The 23,339-nt window shown below is 36.2% G+C and overlaps 1 protein-coding gene across 8 annotated transcripts; it reads right to left on the reverse strand.

Annotated features, from left to right (window-relative positions):
- Positions 1-504: 504 nt before the first annotated feature.
- LOC136220242 (uncharacterized) lies at positions 505-19,740 on the reverse strand. 8 transcript variants are annotated; one of them, XR_010684438.1, is made up of 23 exons: positions 19,463-19,740; positions 19,004-19,388; positions 16,987-17,103; positions 16,792-16,871; positions 15,713-15,859; positions 15,472-15,620; positions 15,241-15,371; positions 14,996-15,118; positions 14,809-14,882; positions 13,551-14,138; positions 13,359-13,470; positions 13,045-13,182; positions 12,422-12,739; positions 11,908-12,175; positions 9,983-11,256; positions 9,281-9,680; positions 8,277-9,202; positions 8,113-8,178; positions 7,899-8,024; positions 7,436-7,680; positions 6,140-7,344; positions 1,065-1,254; positions 505-852 (listed from the first exon to the last, which is right to left on the reverse strand). XR_010684438.1 is itself a non-coding variant. In XM_066008033.1 (22 exons), the coding sequence occupies exons 1-22, from the start codon at positions 19,585-19,587 to the stop codon at positions 1,244-1,246; spliced, it is 7,008 nt and encodes a 2,335-aa protein (XP_065864105.1). In that variant the 5' UTR covers positions 19,588-19,740; the 3' UTR covers positions 505-1,243. The 8 variants fall into 8 exon arrangements, 4 of the variants coding, with proteins under 4 accessions (XP_065864105.1, XP_065864135.1, XP_065864126.1 ...); XR_010684439.1 differs by adding an exon at positions 2,304-2,387 and having other exon boundaries at positions 505-1,254; XR_010684440.1 differs by lacking the exons at positions 505-852; positions 1,065-1,254 and adding exons at positions 2,399-3,042; positions 3,628-3,770.
- Positions 19,741-23,339: the final 3,599 nt, after the last annotated feature.

Below are 23,339 nucleotides of genomic sequence, written 5' to 3' on the forward strand. Positions count from 1 at the left end.
ATAGAATAAATTTGATTACATTGCAAATTTGATTACATTATATTACGGCATACCAAACCGACCCTTAAAGTCCGTGACTAAACTCGGACCAGACCTAATGGGCTTTTATTTAAAAATACTAAGCCCAAGCACAAACCCAGCTCAATTCAGCCCACTATTAATTTATACTGACTAAGACTGGACTAGACTCAAATTTAAAAATCAAATCTCAAACTCAACTTATATAAGCTCACCTAAAAAAAATATACATAATTTTAATTATAAGAAATAAAATTTATACTTCAAATAAATATTTAAAATATAAATATGCAAGTTCACTAATTAATATTAGTAGGGCGAGCAAAACCAGCCAATGCTATTTTTATTCAAGTCTGCCCAAAAAATAGGCAGGTTTTAGCGAGCCCGGACATTAGACCTAAAGTCAATTTCCCTTATCCAAACCCGGCTCCGTGGACAGATGTACTGAGTATCATGGTTTCTTCTGCCTCAGTTTCAGAAAATAAATTAAAAAAAAAATGCATGTTTTATTCATCAGCAAAACCATGGAACTAACTGAATAGTTACTAAGGATTCTAATGTACAAACACATATTTACGTGTCCGGGTCAAGACGTATAAGTACAAAATAACATTAAAATGAAAAATTAAGGTTTATTTAACCCTCCCTGCACTGGATCAACAAAAATTGCTACTATTTTACATAACTATCATGATTCGAATTCTGAGCATCGAATTTCGAAACCAGAAAAATAGTAAAATCATGCAACCAAGCTCATCGGTCGTGACTTTAGGCCAGCATTCTTATACTTCCAAAAATGAAGCTAACACATAATTACATCGTCCCGGTCCAGACCTATATGTACAAAATCACATTAAAATGAAAATTAAGATTAATTTGACCCTCCCTGCACTGGATCAACAAAAATTGCTACTTTTTTTACATATCTATCATGTACGAGATTCGAATTCCGAGCATCCAATTTCGAAACTAGAAAAAGCATGCAACCAAACTCATCGGTCATGACTTTAGGCCAGCATTCTTATACTACCAAAAATGAAGCTAACCTCATCCGAAAATCCCGGGCACGCTAATTGTTCAAGACAGCACAGAATTGCAGGTTGATTCTGTCTAGCACATAACGCTTAATCTTCTTCAGCCTTCATCAGAACAATAAAGCTTATCCGAAAGGTTCAATTCGTCTTTACATCGTTTTGCTATATTTCCTCGTTTGCCGGTAATGGCTCTACTCTTGACCTGCCAATTCAAACAAAATGAACTTTATATCATAGGCAAACTTCCACCATAAACGAGTCTAGAAACGGCTCAAATTAGAAACTGAATGATCATTACGTGAAAAGCTTATCATTTTTAATCTAGGATGCACGGAAACTCCATCATGTCACGCATTTCACCGTTTCCGGCAGATGTGGGAAACGGAAACTCTCGGAAGCTGATACAAAAGTTTCCGAGCACGTTTCCATAATTACCCAAAATATGAAACACATCTCTCAATTTTTAAAAGGTTTACTCTGCCTATTTCGACTAAAATTCTGGAAATTCAAACTTTTTATTTTGCAATTCCTATTCCATCTAAGATTAGGAAAATTGAAACTTCTTATTTGACTGATAATTCATTCATTGTATCCTTCAATTTAAACAACTTACCTATATACTTTTCTCCTATAATTCATGTCACTTGAATCTCGATTGAATTTGGACTTTCTTCATCTTGTTCTTCGTTCTTATTTTTTTTAAATATATTATTGTAGTTTTAATATTTATAAATATACCACTATATTTTTAATATTTACACATTTCCCCCATTCCTATATTTTTTAGAAATTAGGAGGTTCCGTGCAACATAGTTTTTAATTTAATTGATCAAATCCTCTTTACAATTGTATTTATATACTTAAGGCCCACTAAGGCGCTAATCCTGGAGCCTACGCGCAAAGCGCTGCGCAAGGCGCAGCTCAGTGAAACCAAATAATAGATCAAGAACTCAATAGACCAAATGTGACGAGTTGAGGGGCCTACAAATGCCATGCCAAGCCCATAGCATAGTTGTTAAAGGCCCTAAGGGGTCCTGGAGCCTAGGGGCAAAGCGCCACGAAGGGCACACATCGTATTCTGATTGTTAAGTAGGTCCTCAAAATATACGTAAATCATTATTCAAGGACTAGATCAAACAAAAACTGTTCATAGGCTAAATCAAGTTAAATTAATTGTTTGATAGCTCAATGAAACCAAATAAAAATACAGGAGAACTCAATAAACAAAATGTGACAAGTTCAAGGGCTTACAAATGCCATGCCAATAGAATTTTCCCACAGCATAGTTGTTAAAGGCGCAAGTCGCCCTAAGGCGTCCTGGAGCCTAGGCGCACGCTTGATGAACATGAGGCGCAGAAAATCAAAAGATATGTATACATATACAAAATCTACATATCAATGTTGGATACAAACCATGTGAATACAAAATCTACACATCAATGTTAAAGGCGCAAGTTGCCCTAAGGCGTCCTGGAGCCTAGGCGCAAAGCGCCATGCAAGGCGCACGCTTGATGAACATGAGGCGCAGAAAATCAAAAGATATGTATACATATACAAAATCTACATATCAATGTTTGATACAAACCATGTGAATACAAAATCTACATATCAATGTTAAAGGCGCAAGTCGCCCTAAGGCGTCCTGGAGCCTAGGCGCAAAGAGCCATGCAAGGCGCACGCTTGATGAACATGAGGCACAGAAAATCAAAAGATATGTATACACATAGTTGTGAAAGGCGAAAGGCGAGCTGAGGCGATAAGGGCAAAATATCACCTCAAGGCGAGGCGAGAGGCGAGGCGACCGCCTCTCGCACGTGAGGCGACAAACAAATTAGAAAAACACAAAAAATAAACTATAACTCATATTGACTCGTTTAACTTCTAAAGTTTAAAACAAAATAAAACTTCTAGTCCTAATAACATATCAAACATCATCATCAATCCAAATCCAAATCTTCATCATCAAGCTCGTGTCATCATGTCCAAAAGCCTGCAAATTTTGGAAAATTAGACACTTGTAAGCTACTGTTCCATATAGTTTCATACATTTTCACAAACTTTCATACAGTTTCAAATACTTTCACACATTTTCACTTCATACATTTTCATAAATTTGCATAATAGTAGTAGAAACTTTCATAAACTTTTGCAAAATTTGCAAAATTGGACACTTGTAAGCTACTTTCCATATAGTTTCATACATTGTCACAAACTTTCATACAGTTTCAAATACTTCCACACATTTTCACTTCATACATTTTCACAAATTTGCATAATAGTAGCATAATCTTTTATAAACTTTCATAAAAGTAGCATTAACATAAACTTTCACACACTTTCATAAGCTTCACATAAACTTTCACACACTTTCATAAACTTTCATAAATTAATAATAATAACAGAAATCACAAAATTTGGGCAGCATAACACTTGCATAAGTCATAATAAAGAGTAGAAATTTGAGCAGCATAACAGTAGGATTGATGAAGATGAAGAAAAGAAAAATAGGAGGAGAAGATTATAGAAAGAAAGAAAAAACAAATGAGAACAGAGAAGAGTATAGAAAAAAAAATACCTGTTTATGTCGATCGGTGCTGTTGGATGGAGGAGAGGAATTGTATGTCGATCGGTGCTGTTGGGTGGAGGAGAGTAAGTTTATGTTGATCGGTGCAGAAGAGGAAGTTTCTGTCTTGATGGATCGATGATGATGTCTTTAACCTAAAAACCCCTCATAAAAACTGTAACTTATCGCCTGAGTGCAGAAGGCGACCGCCTCTCGCCTCAGACCGCCTCTCGACTGAGGGAGCCAGGCGGCCGCCTTATGAATATCGCCCGCCTTCCAGTGCAGAAGGCGGGGGAGGATCGCCTGGGTCGCCTCTCGCCTCAGGCGACCCAGGCGATCGCCTTTCACAACTATTACAAATACAAAATCTACATATCAATGTTTGATACAAACCATGTGAATACACGGGAAACACATGGGATACCATATAAACTAAACTATATGAATATATTGCATTCAAGGAGAATACACAAATATATACACATTAAGGATACTACCTAGACAGCTACAGCCCATACTTAGACAGAACTATAACTCATGCCATGCTTACACTATTACAGATACTAATATCACTAAGACTCTATTAGTGGTTAAAGGATAAGGCATGATGAAGCAAAAAAACACACTTATAACGATACAAACAAGACAACCACGTAAAAATATAATATTAAATGTCAAAAACACCAAGTTCAGTTCATAGAGACATATACTTAACCTAAGTACCTAATTAATGCTAATAAACTAATAAGCATTAATTGTCAATAAAAAAGAACTCAAAAAAACTAATAACCATCATCAAGATCTTCCTCATCCTCTCCAAAGTCTCTACTATCATTTTCATCTCCAATTTCTTCGTCTTCATATTCTTCACTTTACTTAGATTAGATCAAGGGTTAAAATTAAGTTTACTTAGATCAGATTAGATCAATGGTTGAGATTAAGCGACTGTTAAAAAACACCCTAATCAAAACACTAAATGTTACTGAGGCGCGCCTTGATGAGAGCCTCCAAAGCCCAGGCGAGATGCACAAGGCGATAGCCCTTTAAACTGCGCCGCACCTAGGGGAATTAAGGCTCACTACCTTGAGTCTTGCTTAACGCGCGCCTTCAACAACTATGGCCCATAGAATTACAAAGCTAGAGAGAATATCCTAAAACTAAAATCCAATTTTGGGGTGGGTTTCTACTAGTTTAAAGATACATTTCACATGCATTTGCACATTCTAAAATCACTGTTAGAAAGTGTTATAGAATAAGTCAGTGTAATAAATGTAAGCATGGCTAAGTCAACTAAAACATTGTTAGAGGCTGCTGTGGGCTTACTATGTCTCCTTGATTGAAGGAGAACCTTGTATATATATGTGGATTGTTCTTAAGTAAAATATATTCATGTAGACTCTTAATCTACATGGTATCCCATGTATTCTAGTGTATTACATGGTCTGTTACATCGTATTAGAGCCTGAGGTCTAAGGTTTCTGAATTCTTTTTTCTGGGTAATATTTCCAGAGTTGTGTTTCTGCAAGGGTTCAATATTTTCTGGGTAGTATTTCCAGAGTTGTGAAGTATTTCCAGAGTTGTGTTTCTGCAAGGGTTCAATATTTTTTGTGTAGTATTTCCCAGGGTTCAATATTTTCTGGGTAGTATTTCCCAGGGTTCCATTTCTCTCAAGAGCTTGGGTCTCTTGAATACTCACGGTTGGGACGTCATTCTATCTCACCACCCCTCTGGTTCATCCTCTCCGCCTCCCATCGCCGTTTCCTCACATTCCGGCCACCCTGTGTCGTCGTCGCTATAAGAAAACTCCTCCTTACATGGGATCAGAGCCCTGTTTGGTCTCTGTTTTCGGTTTCTGGATTGAGATTCCAGAATTTGATTTCTGGCTTTATGAGCAGAATTTCTGGGTTTACATTTCTGGGTTGTTTCTTTCAGCATTGTTGTCTGCCTTGTGAGCAGACTGTTTGGACCTAGGGTTCCAAGTTTCAGTTCTTTCCGGTGAATTTCCTTTCTGTTGACATTGTTGGCAGCCTCTTGCAATGTTTATATTGGCATCTGCTTCTCTGTTTCCGACAAGGATTGTTGTTCTGCTATCGTCTTGTCATCTACCCTCCGCCTATCCGATTTGTTCTCCTGGATTATGTTTTATATCTTGAAGTATCTTGAGGTTCTTATGTTTTATTTTGTTTTTAGTAGTATTGTCTTAAGACTATGTTATCTGTATCTGTAGCAAGCTGAGCATCAGCTTGAGGGGGAGTGTTATAGAATAAGTCAGTATAGTAAATGTAAGCATGGCTAAGTCAACTAAAGTACGCCTAAGTCAACTAAAGCATTGTTAGAGGCTGCTGTGGGCTTACTATGTCTCCTTGATTGAAGGAGAACCTTGTATATATATGTGTATTGTTCTTAAGTAAAATATATTCATGTAGACTCTTAATCTACATGGTATCCCATGTATTCTAGTGTATTACATGGTCTGTTACAGAAAGGATTCTGCATATGCAAAAAGCATAACACAAAAAGTTACCTTTTTTTGTCTTCTTCGGTGGTCTGATACCGCTACTTACAATTGAACTTGGAGAAATAGATCTTTTGCCAGGTAAGGGTTTTTTTGACGATTCTTTCTTCTTAGACGAAATGAGAGATGAATAAAGAATAGCATCAACAGCCTCACGTTGTTGCTTCCTTTTCGTGATTAAATCTTCAGAAGCACCCTTTTTATCAGGAGCCTTGATGTCCTTGGATTTCGTACCTTCAACACTGCCTTCAGCTAAAGATGTCTTGATTTCCAAATTCTTGTCATGCTTAAATAATTTATCTTGTCCTTTCAACACATTCTCTTTCAATTTTTTATGGCCATCACTCGTTTCTCGTATGGAGTTGTGTGATTTGCTGTTTGAGTCCGTACATTTATCTTTCATAGCTGGCTTTTCAAGTTTCTCCATATACTTATCTTTCTTGGCTTGCTTTTCAAGTTTCTTCTTACTTCTTTCACTACACATACTTTCATCACCTGTAACGGAATCTCTGGAAATTACAGCTTCTACATTCTTTAACTTTCTGTCAGAACCAGTAGCATCAACAGATGGAAGATCAACATTATCTTGAGCTCCTTTTCTGATACGTTGAACATCTTCCCTTTTGGCTGAAAACTTATTTTCATTTCCTGCAACTGTTCTACCTTCTATATTCCCCTGGCAGGCTGTCTGAAACTTCTGCTTAACTTGTTTACTATGTCTGCCTGAATGATTAACATTTTCAACATGCTTTGCTTTACTTGAATGATATTCAGATTTTTCAGAATTAACATTATCTGTCAACGCTGTTTTAAATGGTACATACGGTTTAACCGAAATAACCAGCTTTCTCTCCTTTGCATCTTTAACTAGAGCAGCCCAATTATAATTTCCCAGCAAGGTTCTTGCATTCCCAAATATCCAAAGGGAGAGCTTAGCTCTCGTCAAAGCAACATTCATCCGCCTTATATCAGCAACAAATCCAATACTGCTAGAATTGAATCCATTTACATGAGTAGATGACTCAGCTGCTCTAACAGTGGAAAGAATCAGTATATCAACTTCACGTCCTTGAAAACCATCAATAGTATTGAACTCCATATTAGCTATAACAGTGGACCCAAACGCACTGGAAAATCGAGAACGCAAGACTGAAAGTTGAGACTTGTATGGAGTTATGATGCCGATTCTTTTAGCTTCAAATTCAGAGGGATGCCTACAAAAAGAAATTTACAATTTACAATTAATGATACAATTAGCTGGAGGAAAATTACTTGGCCTAAACGTTTTTGTTCTCCCTTGAGTACCTTTTCTTGTAAAATCTTATTACTTCAACTGCAGCTTCAGCTTCACAGTCATTATGAAGGGAAAACGAACCAGAATTCTTGCCCCGAAGTTCCTGGCCGTCAACAACATCATAAAATACATAAGGGCCAAGACCCTCAGTCTCATGAAATGTACCTGTTTTGTTTGACATCTTCTCTCCATTCAGCAGCTTACCATCATAAAAATGAGAGGAAGGAAACCGGGAAATCTCAGGGTGCATCCTATACTGTGAAAGGAAATAGTTTGTGAATAAATATACTGTCTTCTGTTTACATATACACTTGATATGTTCAGTGATTGAATCCATGAACATTTTTAAATTAAAAATTGACAAGATGAAAAGTCAATCAACTAGGGCATACGGAGTATTTTCATGAGTCATCATATTGAAAAATTCAAGGATGGTTTAAGGAGTTCAGACAAGGTAAGAAAAAGCCAATTCACCTGCTTGGTAAGCATTGTAACAGGATAACCAGCCTTTTGTATACGTTCAAACATGCTGCATTCGTAAAGAAATTTGCTAGCCACATTAGAGAGGACTGTTGCAGGAAGTTGTTTTGGATCACCAACCTTAGAAAAACAGTTGTCAACTTCAGTACCAATCCTTAAAGCTTCATATGATGATTTAAACATAAGAAATGTGGTATAACTTCCTTACCATGATACACTTTGTTCCATATGACTTTAAAAGTTGAAGAGGAATCAAAGTAGCAGGTTCGAGAGCCTGCAGATACAGAAGTGCAAAGCTCAAAGTGTATAACTGCCAGTGCTAATTACATCAATAACCTTGAGGAATCAAACTAAGAGTTCAGGAAAGTTTACCTGAGCTGCTTCATCAATAACAACCGCATCAAAAAGTGTATGCTCGGGTGGATTCCCAAATTTACAACTTGAAATGGATTCAGAGCAAACCTCAAAGAGGTCACCACCACACCCACTTAATGTAGTCACTACTATTTCAGCTTCCTTCAGTATAGACTTCCTCATCTTATGTTTCACAGCCTTAATTTCTTCATTAGATTTCCTCTCCTGTGCCTGAGCAGCACTTAGATCTTTGAAGATTTGTTTCTTCTGTTCATACAATTTACGTAGCTTCACGGCTAGCTCGGGATCTGACATTTCTTTCAAGTCATCCCCTTTAAGTGTTTCATCATCTAGAAAATCTTTTAGGTCTGAGTTCGTATCCTGTAAGTTAGCACGCTTAGCCTCATAATACCTAATGCAGTCCACTAACTTTTCCAACTTAGTACGCAATGTTGTAGAAGAGCCAGTACTTGATTCATTCTTGGCATCACCTGAATACATCTTCTCTTCTGCAATGCGACGATCAACAAGGGTATCAATAAAGAAGGGGAGTGAATCTGGGTGAATTGTTTTTGCATTACCAACTCTTACAATATATGGCTTGTACATTTTTCCATCACTGCCATAAAGGCCTCCACTGTAAATCCTCGACACCAACTCATCAACTGCTGCATTTGATTGAGCACAAATGAGAACCCTTCTCCTAACAGAACCTTCCACTGACTTCTCATTTCTCCTCACATCCTCATTCAATTGTCTAGCCAAAGCAGCGTCCTGCCATGCCCTTGCAAGTGCAACAGATTGGCTAAGTTTTGGCCCAGCACCAGATGAACTATTAAATTGTCTTGAGCCTCTATTCTGGAAATTCTTCACATCATTAGTTCCGCGTAATGAAGCAAGCAAGGCACTGACAATAGCCACTATAGTTCGAGTCTTCCCAGTCCCTATTAATATGTGAGAAACATTGTGAGTGCAAGAAATTTCAGAACATCTTCAGATTAAACCATGTGCAGAAGTCATACCTGGAGGTCCCTGAATAAGTGATAATTCCAATTCTTTCTTTGTGTTTGGCAATCCAATTGCAATATTAATAGCCTGCAATTGGCTGTCATTGAAAGATGACTTGAGTACTTCCTGCAAGGGCTGGGAAAGCTTACCCAAAGAAACCTCCCTTGACTTATCACCTGGAGAATCAGTGACAGGATTTAAAATAACTGGGAGAATCGGGATATTCTTTAATGCTGATAGCGCCTGAAATTCTCGAAATTGAGGTGTAATGCTCATGATTCGACTTGCATGCCATTTGCTGCGTTCAATTACTAGCTTCCTTGCTTGATTTAAACGTGAAGATCCATTTAGAAAATAGAATCTGATTAGAAGTACACTTGCCCTTCTTTTGTTGTCCCTCTCTCGTCTCTCCACCTGAGAAACAAGCAGGTTACTCAGGACAGTATTAAGTATAATGTAAAAATCAGGAGATCTTAGTTACATATTTTTATTCAATTGTGAATTGAAAGATTCGTAATATAATAAAGATTCAGGAGAGTCAAAAGAAGCTCATGATCTACATAGATGTTGATTTCAGTGTATCATTTAGTCTTTTGTTACCTGCTGATGATGAATCCGAAATACAAAAATAAGCACACATACACAGAAATACAAATAGCATCTCAAATATATTATGGTCATTTGAAAATGAAACTACACATTCAGACTGTAGTTACCTTTCCAACCATATGAATATCAGGGCACTTCTTCTGTGGGACTTCTTTTGTTAGTAAAACAAGGTCATTTTCTGAAAAGCCTTTTGGGGATGTAGAATCATTGTCATCATGAACAAAACGAACAAGATGAAAATCATCCACCCTCTCAACTGACATAACTGATATTTTTCCATAATACATATCCTCCCATGAAGACATCTCCAGAAAGGAACTATGCAACTGTGCTTTGAACTCCTCCAAAACTAATGGCCGAAATATTTCTACATACTGCTCTGGTGATTGGAAACAAGCAGGGACCTCCTTCAGTCTACTAACAGTCCGGTTCACATTTTCGCTTGCTGATGATAACCCCACTATTTCGAAGTAATTTATTTCCAGAATTGGTCTATACCAGTCGTCTAGTCTTGGAGGCTTGAACCTTTTAAATCCAGCTTCCAGTCTATGTAAACTTCCAAATCTATTTTCAGTAGGCGTTTTAAGTTGAATAACTTGCCTTTTTGGAGCTGAAACACTAAACTTCGGCAGAAACAAGGGCTGCTTTTTTACAGATTTGAGTTCAGACTCGAGTGGGTCATCCTTGGGATCACACACAATCTGCTTCAATGTTGAATCTCTAGTTTCACAAATCATACCATGAGATGTTTTTCCTATGCTTTTAGCACTGACAGACTCATCAGACAAGTTCTTCAAATTATTTTTTGGTTGAGGTAAGAAGGCATCACTTTCATTAACACTGGATTTGACTTCTTTCTTCTTATCTTTGCCAATTGATTTGATAGAAGTAGGTGGCTTGCCTCTTAATTTGTCAGAAGCCTGCTTCTGAGAAGAGAGGCAAGATTTATCTAAAGCATCCTTTCTTTCATGCCATACATCCCTTGGAATCTCCTTTATAGTATCAATTAGTGAAGCACTTCTATCATCTGCAGGAGTACGAGACACCGTATTTTTATCTAATCGACCATGGCCTGGATCATTAACATCAGGTAAAATGACCTTAGCAGGTGAAATTGGTTTTTCTGCTTCATCATCTGAAAGAACAATCACAGTACTTTTGTCTCTGCTATCTAATACTGAGTCCTTGAACTGCAGACTGGTCTCTTCTGATTGGGCAGGCTGCAAATCAGGAGCTGAATACTTCTTGGCAAAACGCAAATCTTCAGAAAATGAAGTTTTTGGTCCTAACAGAGTCGTCCCACTGTTCCAGGCAACTTCTTTACACAATGAAACACGAAGGAGTGAAACTTGCTCCATCAATTGATCAACATTAACACTCTCTATATTAAGATAAACAAATATGTTAAAAAGCATACAAATTAATAACAGATGACCAACATGTCACAATTATAGATAGGGATTATCTAGGTATTATTAGGTGGTTAATTGTTTTTACATTAAGTGGTATTTAGCCTTAATAGATGTTATTTAGGAATGTTTACAGCTGTGGCTGTTATTAGGCCTATTTAGAGTGAATTGCTATATTTCCTATTCTTATTTAAGATAGGTTATGTTTCCTATTATTATTTAAGGTAGGTTAGAATTAATATGGTGATTTAAGGTAGGTTAGAATTAATATGGTGATTTAAGGTAGGTTAGAATTAATATGGTGATTTAAAGTAAGTTAGAATAATTAGGGCCATGAATTTAGGAAGACTAGTATACTTTCCTTTTCCCATTTTTCCTATTTAAGAGAATTGTACTGTACCAATTCATTATGCAATTGATTAATGAAATCTTTATTTCTTTCTTCTGAATTCTCTCTCTTTTCTCTGTTTATCTCGATCTTTCTCTAACCTTCTCGCTTCTTTCTCTCTTCTTCTCTTATCCTAAAATCTTTTCTGCCCTAATCTTACTGTCAGAAATCCTAATCCTGACACAACATGAAAGTCCCAATAACACAAATTCTTGAGAATATGACATATACTTACCACATGAAATAAGATTTTCAATGGCTGTAAAAACCAAAGTATTACTGCAAGCTCCCCTGAGCAAACTCAATAGAGAAGTTACTGTTCGTTTCCAATAAACAAGAACAACCTTAAGTGATGATTTTCCCCAATCTATCAAGTAATGTAACCATAGGAAGTCAAATACTTTTTCCATGATCTTTCCAGAATCCCTAGAATATTCCATGAAAGATGGATAAAGCCTCTTGAACACGACAGGGAGGATTTCAAGTACACGAACACAAGTCATCTGAAACCAGAAGAATAAAATAAAAATGCTAACTCAACAAAAATTACACTATAATCGACTAGTTTAAAGAAAATTCCATTGCTAAATTCTCTAAAAAGAAGCACTGTGCATATTGTAAAAGATGAATCCATCAGAGAGAGAAACTAGACAGAATTGTTTATAATTACATGTAAATACGTGACAACGATTGTTAAGAGAGAAAGAGAGACTAAAACAAATTATTTAAGATCGTAGCTTCTGAAATACCTGACAAAGACTGTAATCAATAAATTCTTTCCCTTCTACCAAGCACTTCAGAATTGAAGGCCAAGCAGCTTCTGACAGTAAACAACGAAATTTCTCCTGTGATTTGAAGTCAATGGTTGATGTATCCTCATCGATTTTTATATGCAAGGAATCAAAGGCTGGCTGTACGAGAAATCCACCTTGAGAAGAGTATTGCTTTATATTTGAATTTTCAGACAAAATTGGATTAGGCGAATCCCCTTCTTTAATGAGTTTTTGGAGAATGAAGAAAAAATGTTGTAATGTCTGAAACTTTGATACAACAGAATCCAATTGAACCTGTAACAGAAACGTAAGATCAGAATGATGAAAGACATCAAAGTGATTTTGCAGTAGGTCCACCAACACATAGACATTAGTTAAATTGTTACAAGTCTGTTCAATAAAGTAAGGAAAGTGAGTTCAATCTGAAAGCCTTAGGAATGAGATAATATCCCCCTTACCCTATATGGCCAATCACAATATCACCACACCAACCATTTGAAATCAAATGCACTACTCATTGAAAAGACACTAAATGTCAAAGTCAAAACACATAAAACTTTCACATTGACATGAAAGAGGTGTTATCAGGGGTCACCTACCACTTTCAAAGCATGTCTCAAGCCTAAAAAAGTGGCAGACAAAGAAGAACTACTGGAGCAAAGGAACTTTAAACCACATGCAAGACCCCTAGAGTCTGAAACTTGCTCCAAGAGGCACTTACCAACTTGCCTTACACTCTGCATCAGAAAAAAAAAAAAAAAAAAAAAAAAAATTATTTCCAATCCAACCATTTTCAGCAGATCAATCAAATTTGTGCACATGCATGTGTAAATATAAGAAGAGCAAATTCACTATATGCTATAGATTAAAATGTACAATGTCCTCATCTTGACAACTATATTGACGCTCATACATCATTGGGATCCACAAGTGAAAGGACCAAGCTCTCTGCCATCCTTGGTTCCCATGTCCACTGCTTCCGAAGATCACTTTGCCCAAATTGAACAATGAAATGTGCAGTTAACCTGCAGATACACAGAATTTATTAAAGTGATTCTATAACATAAAAAAGATGCAACTCATAAGGGTAGCAAATAATTAAAACCTGTTGAATGTTCTTAGCAATGGGAGATGTATTACAGATACTCTGACTGAATTTTTTGACTCCTTTCCTCCCCCACCATCATCAGAGCCAGTTGGGACCTTCCACCCAAATGAGTTGGAGATTTCTGTGGCAGAAGACAAAAGCCAAGATCTCACACTAAGTACCATTTCAGCTGCAGTTTCAGGTTCTGTCATGGTCAAAAAAGATCGGGCCCAGAAAACAGCTTTTGAAAATGAAACTGGAAGGATTGATGGATCAGTATCAACTAGAACATCAATCCATATCATGGGCACACACATCCACCCCCTGTACTCCTGAGAAGTAATCTTGCTCTGCGCACTGAATTCCCTCCAACAACTGTTATCTTTTTCCTCAACATCTGAGGAAAATGGAAGTCCATCATCATCATCTTCGCCATCATTGAACTCGGTGCTTCTATCAGTGTCGAGAGGTGTACGGTTATTCAACATCATAGTTGCTAAGGCAGTAGCATCAGACACAATAATAGCTTGTATAAGATCAAAAGCGGGTTGCCGCAAAGAACTGTGAAGTGAAGAATCCTTCAAAGATGACACAAGTGAAGGACCCCTGTAGAATGAAATTTCTTAGAAGTAGAAAAAACTAACCCAATAAAATCAACAAGGACAAGCAAACATATGTGAAGAAGAAAAATCATCCGGAGGTGTTTGTGGGAATGAAAAATTTAATTCAAACTAGAAGAATAAATTTTGGACTTACAGAAGCAGAAATTCAAAAGATATTTATTACCATTCTTTATTTTGTTGGGAGGATTGAAAAATATATGCTAAACTGATGAAAGAGAAACACTACATATGCTTACAACAGATACGAGACTTTTCTTCCAATAATGTCTACAAGACAAAATCCGCAATACTTAATCAAGCCCTACTGCCCGTAACATGAATTTAGAGGTGTATGGTTGTTGAACTAGATAATCAACTTCTAATGCAATCATCACATTTTATGTTTTAGTAACCAAAGAGATGCTATGCTCAGCTTTAACTAATTTGTGCTTCAGTTTGATCACCGTTGGTGTATTTAATTAAATTCAGTGGAATCTCGCATGACCCAGGCCAATAAGATTTTCTTGTTTGATCACCAGATTGAAAAATTTGGCCGTACTGACTTGTTGAAAAGCAAGCTAAATTAGTGGTTTTTAGTTGACTATTCAAATTAAAAAATTCACTCACTACAGATAAATAACCAGAACATATTCTCATGATCTAATTCTACTTACCACATATGAGCACATTCAACTGGAGGGCACGGTGGGTTCATTGTGTAGCCTCGGTTTACAATAAGCAGGGCTATCTGAAATAACAATCTTGCAATAAATAGAATAATAAGCCAAAATTATTAATTATATTGATATAATTGGAATTGAAAAGATTTTTTCACATTGCGATTTAGAAGAACACAAAAACCTTGCAAGCCAACTTTTTAGTAAGAACATTGAAATTGCTGCTCACGGAAACTTGATGGAGAAGAAAATAGAGAAAATGCCTGCGCTGCTTTTCATGCTCCCCATCTTGCAAAGCCTCAAGTGACTGGATAGGTAAAATTTGTGATCGTTAATGTCAAGAAAGTATCTTAAACATTAAACTTAGGCAAATGAAAGTGAAAACAAAGAAGAGCTAACAAAGGGCTCTGTTATGGTTTACAGGCATGCCTGCAGAAAAGGTGGAAAAAGATCAAAAATATCTTTATGGATCTTCTCATTTCGAGTATGGAAACACTGGCCGAGTAATGTGTTCCGCATCACACTTGGAGACAATGTAGACCTCAGCCAAAGCTTACAACCTTAACCAAATCACAAAAGGAAAATGTCATTCCACCATCCCAAATAATTTAATATATACGTAACTGGAAAATAACAAACAATAAAAAATTTAGAACTTGCCAAGCATTTTGAAGAGTTCTTTCAAGCAACTAACTGCATGAGAAAATTCAGCCGAATCACCGCTGATATGGTTGAGCACAATATCAAAAAATATGGGATAGCGCTCGAGTATTGCTTCTTCAAAAACAGGAGGTTCTAAGAACTCAAGCCTTCATAAAACAAAAAATGGGTAACATTAAACGAAGGGACAGATAAAGAGAATTTATTATGAAGATTGAGGTTTCTAGTCAGCAATTCCTACAGTGATGTGATTCCAAGCCATATAGATGAACGTTCCAGCTTCACTCTGGGCCTTGAAGTATTAGAAGCTGATGGTAGAACATCTGCCTCCAAAAACCCAAAAAATTTGTTCAGCAAGGGCTGCAAAGGTTCCATATCAGCTGCCCTCCTACACATAGACAGGGATAATTATTGAGGTAAACCAAAATCCCCAATTCTTAATAGATATTATTATGATGACCAGAAGATTACATTCCAACATATAAGATGCCCACAATCAACAAAGATTAAAGACAAGGTTTAGTGAAAATTATCAGATAACTGGTATGATTAACTAGTGCTAATAAATGCCCGGAAAGCAGATGATCTTCTGCGAGTTTCCGCAATACTCTTGCAACCAGAATCACAAGTAAAATACTCCCTCCATTCCCTTTTATAAGTCATTTTAGGGGAGTTTCACACAAATTAAGAAACACAATTAATTTAAAGTCATATTACTAATCTAACCTTAATTAATGCCTTAAAAATTGGTTGAAAAAAGAATGAACTCTCTCATCAAAAAACATTGGAACTCCCTCTCTCATTCCCTTCATTCATTTCTCTCTCTAAATTCGCCAATAAAGTCTCTCTAATGCAAAAAAAAAAAAAAATGGTCACTAATGAAAGTTGGAAACCATAGTAAGTAATAAATATAGGAAGTCATTAATGAAACAATAAAGAGAAGGGTAAAAATGGGAAAGAAACTCCAAAATTCCATTGAAATTCTAAATGACACTTATTTTGGAAAAAAAAAACTCACTTCCTAGATATTACTTATAAAGTGGAACGGAGGGAGTATCATAAAGGGTAGTAACAACAAATGTACTTGAAATGGAGTCATCTCTTCTTTTAAAACAATTGATTTGATTAATGTCTGATAGATTGTGAGATGAATCAAAAAAGTATTCTAACTAAAACAACATTCTTCAAAATAAGATCCCAAATCGAATTTTTAGTCCTAGCATTGTCCAGAGAGAGCAAGTTATCTGCTGTTTCACATATTAATGTACATTACAATTCAAGATTTTGTAACCAAATCTGATATCTAAAAGAGAACAGCACCTCAGTTTGTCCATAGATCGAGCTAAACGCCGACCAACAGTACGCACCCTTCTACTGAAAAAAAGCAATGCATAAACACCCTGAAAATCAGGTAAAATCCATGAGGGCCACGCAACCAAATGAAGCAATATAGGCGTGTCAAAGACATAATTTGCTCAATGATTGTATGTGGAAGTGCATAAATGAAGAAAATACCGGAAACTGTTGATGGCCAGCCAATGCCAGCTCATGCACACTATCGACTCCTTCGATAAATGATTCAAATTCAGTGCACAAGGATTGATCATCTAGAAGGATAGGAAACATCAAGACCTGTCATTTAAAACCAGCAGAGAGAAAGAAAGTCATTTAGCAATGATATTAAGTTGATCTACTCAGAAACACATATTAAGTAATTCATAGTTGGATCATCTTTGATATAAGAAAATACAAGCATTACAGAAGACATCCAGGCTAATCACCAAAACAAGAAAATACAAGCATGGAAAAAATATAGCAAAAATTATACAAGACATCAAGGCTAATCAAAATTCGAACAAGTAAAAATGGACAGATAAGTTTTAACACATTCATGGAAAATCCGTAGTCATTTCCTCAAAACCTATAACAAGCTTAGCCATATTAAATAATTAAGATGTCATCCTCTCTCTGATAACCCAATGTTAAATCACAGGTCCCTTGTTATTTCTTTCAAACCTCAATTGTAGAGTATGTTCCACGGAAACTCTCTGTCACTAGAGTTTCCGCATCTAGTGTCTTTGTTTTCCATTTCCATTACCGTTTCAGTTTCCTAATTTAGAAAAAAAACTGAAATTCGAACAAGTAAAAGCGGACAGAGAAGGTTTAACACATATTCATTGAAAAATTGTAGCCATTTCCTCAAAACCTATAACAAACTTAGCCATATTAAATAATTAAGATGTCATTCTCTCTCTTATCACCGGATGTTAAATTATAAATTGAAAAGAAGAATGAAAAATACACGCACATGTCCTCATTATTTCTTTCAAACCTCAATTATAGAAAGCTATGTTGCACGGAACTCTCCGTCACTAGAGTTTTCTGCATTTCGTGTGCGTTTCTGCGTTTAGTGTGCGTTTCCATTTCTTTTCTGTTTTCGTTTCATTTCCTAGCTATATTTTTTTAGAAACAAAGTTTCCGGGTGTCTCTTTCCATATGAGTTTCCATGCAACATAGGTAGAAGAAAGCAATTATAAATATTACTTAGCATTCAATCTTTGTTTGCAAACTACACTACATGTCATCACTATCCAAATACATCCAAGAAGGGTACCCAGTGCAGTGCTCATTGGTCACTTTTTTTAGAAACAACATTTCCGGGTGTCTGTTTCCGAATCAGTTTCTGTTGTTTTCCATTTCCATTACCATTTCAGTTTCCTAATTTAGAAAAAAAAAATGAAATTCGAACAAGTAGAAGCAGACAGAGAAGGTTTAACACATATTCATTGAAAAATTGTAGCCATTTTCTCAAAACCTATAACAAACTTAGCCATATTAAATAAGTAAAATGTCATTCTCTCTCTTATCACCCGATGTTAAATTATAAATTGAAAAGAAGAATGAAAAATACACGCACATGTCCCTTATTATTTCTTTCAAACCTCAATTATAGAAAGCTATGTTGCACGGAAACTCTCCACCACTAGAGTTTTCCGCGTTTCTTTTCTGTTTCCGTTTTTAGAAACAAAGCTTCCGGGTGTCTGTTTCCATGCAACATAGGTAGAAAGCAATTATAAATATTACTTAGCATTCAATCTTTGTTTCCAAACAACACTATATGTCATCACTATCCAAATACATCCCTTCCGTATGAATTTCAATGCAACATAGATAGAAAGCAATTATAAATATTACTTAGCAATCAATCTTTGTTTGCAAACAACACTACATGTCATCACTATCCAAATACATCCAAGTAGGGTACCCAGTGCAGTGCTCATTGGTCACTTTTTTTAGAAACAACATAGTCTGAGTGTCAGTTTCCGAATCAGTTTCTGTGCAACATAGTCTGAGTGTGTATCCGTTTCCGTGCAACATAGATAGAAAGCAATTATAAATATTATTTAACATTCAATCTTTGTTTGCAAACAACACTATATGTCTATGTCATCACTATCCAAATACATCCAAGTAGGGTACCCAGGTCAGTGCTCATTGGTCAGTGGCATTCAGAACGGAAAACAATAGTTACCTCATACATAAGACTAACGACGTCAACATTATCCCGCAGGGGATCATACTCTTCCTTCTTTAATCTAGCATTTAGCTCTCGCAAGTGTTGAGTCACCCTTTCCTCATCAAGGCATCGCAAAACAAGCAGAAGAGGACCAATAGAACTGGACTCATACTCCATACTGTACATTTCTTGAGCCTGATGATGCTGAGATATACATTGAACACAATGCCCCATTTCCTCAGAAATCCTCTTCCAAAGAAGTCTGAGAGGAGAATCAGAGCGCTCATCTTTGAAATAGTTGTAAAATGTCTCCAACAGAGGCCCCATCAAATCCCAAAAACCACACCATATATGATTTTCTTTAGGTAAACTGATCAAAAAATTAAACGTATCTCCAAACCTATTACGAAAAAAACACAAAATCAAATTTTAACAGTTAATCAAGTACACAAAATCAATTTAAGTTTTCGTTACCATTCTTCTTTCCGGTGATGAAGTTGTCGTTGCTTCAAGGGATCATCGTCTTCGTTTTGCTCTTCCTCTTCTTCGATACCCTTCCATCTATCCAATAACTCTCTCCTGCTCGCAATCTTCACCATGTCGTTATTCAATTAAAAAGGGGAAACGAAAAGAAGGAAGAACCTGATGTACTCTGATTTCCTAGGGTTTATGATTCAACAGTGGAATCAGCAGAGAGAGCATTGTCATAAGGTGTGTAGAGGGATGCAGCTGCTGCTGCTTTATTTTCGACTTCCGAGTATTTATTCAGAGAGAAGGGAAGAAGGCGAAACAAAACCAAAGCGCGAACGACGAGAGAGTTACGACGCCGTTTTAGGAAGCGGCAAAACTACATTATAGACGGGGTGTATCGGTTCGGTTTAAACTACATACCGAACCGAACCGATTGAATTCAGTTTTTCAGTTCAGTTTTTTTTATATTTTGGTATTCGGTTCGGTTTGATAAAAATGTAAAAAACCGCATCGAATTACACATATTTTACGTTCTTCTATATACACATATATTTGATTTTATAAGTTTAATTTTTTTATTATTATTGAGATAATAACCCAATATAGATATATTTTGAAAGTATTTCAATTTTTATTGTTGTTGAAGTAAATTTAATGAGAAAATACAGTGGTTTTTATTTGTTATTTTTTATTTTTAACTTAATTCGGTTTAAATCGAACTGAACCGTATATTTTGGTTCGATTTACCTATTATTCGGTTCGGTATCAGTGTCAATTATTTTGATCATTTTGGTATTTGGGTTTTTCGGTTGGATTTTGTACCGATGCACACCCCTAGCCATGAGTGATGACCCTTTTTCACAAAGGTGTATAGCTATAATCCAGCCGAGCTTTGAGCTACTCATTTTCGGCTCGAGAGAAAACAATAGAGCTCGAGCTTAGTTCGAGCTCAACATTTTATTCAAGCTCGGTTCACTAAGAAATTATTAAATTGTGAGCTACTCGAGATTCGTTTATTTGTTCATGTGTTTTACTTGCGATAAGCTAACTAATTATGTTCATGAATTTTCCTCGCAAACAATTTTTTAATTATGTTCATAAACTACGGAGTTTTGAAACCTACGAAGTTAAAGTTTCAAATAAAACTTCCTTTGTATAAATATTGTTACTAAAATAATAATTGAGCTAAGCTTGATCACGGACCGACCCATGACCTTTATTCGTGAGTTTGTTCACGAACCTATAAATGAACCAAACCGAGTTCATCGTGCTTAAGTTCGGCTCACTCGAGTCAAGCTTCAAAATCATATTCAAACTCGAGTTATTTATAAATTGAGCTAAATAACGCTTTTGTCGAATCGAACGAGCGACTTGACTTATTTATAGTCATTTTCGAGGTAAATTTCATCAATGGTGTACAACTTTTACCTCATTTCACACTTTGGTGTAGAACCTTTAATTTGTCTCACTAATATGTACGATCTTATAGATGACCTCTCACTATGGTATACAGTCGGTAAAAATGACCGGTCAAAGCCTATTCAACACGCCACATATGCAGTTTTTATCTTAACCATTTTAAAAAGTGGGACCCGCTAAAATTTCAATTACTAAAATACCCTTAAATAGAAAATGTTAGACTCTTTCTCTTCATCTCTCAATCTTTTTCTTTCTCTCTCTAAACCTTCTCTCTCTTCGACTCAAATTTGTACCTTTTTTCTTTCTCTCTCTAACCTTTCTGTCTTCGACTCAAATTTGCAGCTCATCTAAGAATTGATTCATCACATTTGAATCCCAATAGATGATGGATGTAGAGTTAATGGACCAATAAAGGTAAGAAGGATACAACTAGAACAGTAAAAGCAATTAGAAAATATATAATAATGTAAGCGGTGGCAGAGAGATTTGTTGATGAGTCCCCGGCTAAACTATTTAGTTAGTGAATTTGTGAGTGGTTAAACTTCCGGATATTCAAAATCTTTTTTTTTTTCCTTGCTCCCCTTGAAAGTCTCAACTATCTAAGGCTAAGGCGGATTTGTCAACGGCGGCGTTGCTGGCATGATTATAATAGTTATGGCACATTACTAATTGTTGATTTTCTTGAAAGGGCCCGTTTGTTTTACCTACTATTTGTTGTTGCTGTTTGCTGGTTGCTGTTGGAAAAAGCTGCTTTTCCAAAAAGCAAAGATTCTCTACTTTATAAAAGGCTGCTTTTCAGGTGTAAAAGGCAAACAGAAGGTCACTTAGGGCCCGTTTGTTTTACCTACTGTTTGCTGTTTATGTTTGCTGCTTGCTGTTTGCTGTTGCCATTTGCTGTTACGGTTTGCTGTTTGTTTTTTGAAAAAGCTGCTTTTCCAAAAAGCAGAGATTCTCTGCTTTTGTAAAAGGCTGTTTTTCAGGTGTGAAAGACAAACAGGAGGTCACTAATCAAACACATAATGTTGCTTTTCAGATTTAAAAGGCAAACAGGAGATAACTAACCAAACACTTAAAACTCTCCCTTTTGAAATGAAAAGGCAAACAGTAGCGTGAAAAGTAGCAACCAAACGGGCCATTAATGCTGCTTTTCAACTGTAAAAGGCAAACAGGAGAAGTCTAACCAAACACCTAAAACTCTACCTTTTAAAATGAAAAGGCAAACAGGAGGTGAAAAGTAGGTAAACAAATACCCCTGCTAGATGAAGAAATTAGAATAATGATGAAGACTGTCGGAAGAATCATAAAGTAGATAAGAATCAAACACCCATCCTATTTAGGAAAAAAAATATTGGCTTAATACATCATTTGTCCCCTTAACTTGTCTAAAAAGCTTGATTGGCCCTCTGAACTTTCAAAGTGTTCCGATAGCCCTTTGAACTTGCAAAAAATGTTCAGTTAGCCCCCTGAACTTGCGTAAAACGCAATCAATTGATCACTCGGTCATAAAAAAGTAAGTTAAATGCGGAAGATGTACTCCACGTATCTTAGAATGTTATTGCATAATTAAAAAATAGATTAGAAAGGAAGTTATTGCTTGTTCAATTATACAACTTGTCTTCTCTAATATTAGAATCGTATATTCCGATTTTGGTCGTTTTACTTTTTATAAGACTCGTGGAATACATCTTCCTCATTTAACTTACTTTTTTACGACCGAGTGATCAATTGATTACGTTTTACGCAAGTTCAGGGGGCTAACTGAATATTTTTTTGCAAGTTCAGGGGGCTATCGGAATACTTTAAAAGTTCAGGGGGCCAATCAAGCTTTTTGGATAAGTTCAGAGGGTAAATGATATATTAAGCCAAAAATATTCAAATTACAAACTGAATATATAACCTGAAACATAAACAGACACTTTGTGGAATTTTTCTTATCTGGGTAAATCGTTAATTCTCAAATTCCATTGATACCAGCTATGAAGCACCGATACTTCCCGGAGGTCACCGTATGCATATCCGATACTCCGGGTGCGGGGATTCGCCGGGGATTCGCGGGGATACGTACGGGATTCGCCTGGGAAGTATCCCCTTTTTTCTTTTTCTTTTTAAATGAGGGGATACGTGGGGACACGCCGGGGACACTTCGGGGATACTTTAGGGGTTTTTTTAAAAAACTTTGAAAGTATAAGGGTTTTTTTTTAAAAAAAAAACTCAGTAAATAGAAGGATTAAAATGAAATAATCCAAGATTACTGGTATTTGTGGTTTTATAATGACTTGAGAGTATTATTTGTGTTTTTATAATGACTTTATGAATATGATTTGTGATTTATATATTTATGTATCTTTTTGAATTTTCATTATAAATGATATATATATTATTAATTATATATAAAATTTGCCGTATCCCCGCCGTACCCGTATCTCATATTTTTTAGAAATGCCGTTTGCCGTACCCGTAC

This window comes from Euphorbia lathyris, chromosome 1, assembly GCF_963576675.1.
Source record: "Euphorbia lathyris chromosome 1, ddEupLath1.1, whole genome shotgun sequence".
NCBI lineage: Eukaryota > Viridiplantae > Streptophyta > Magnoliopsida > Malpighiales > Euphorbiaceae > Euphorbia > Euphorbia lathyris.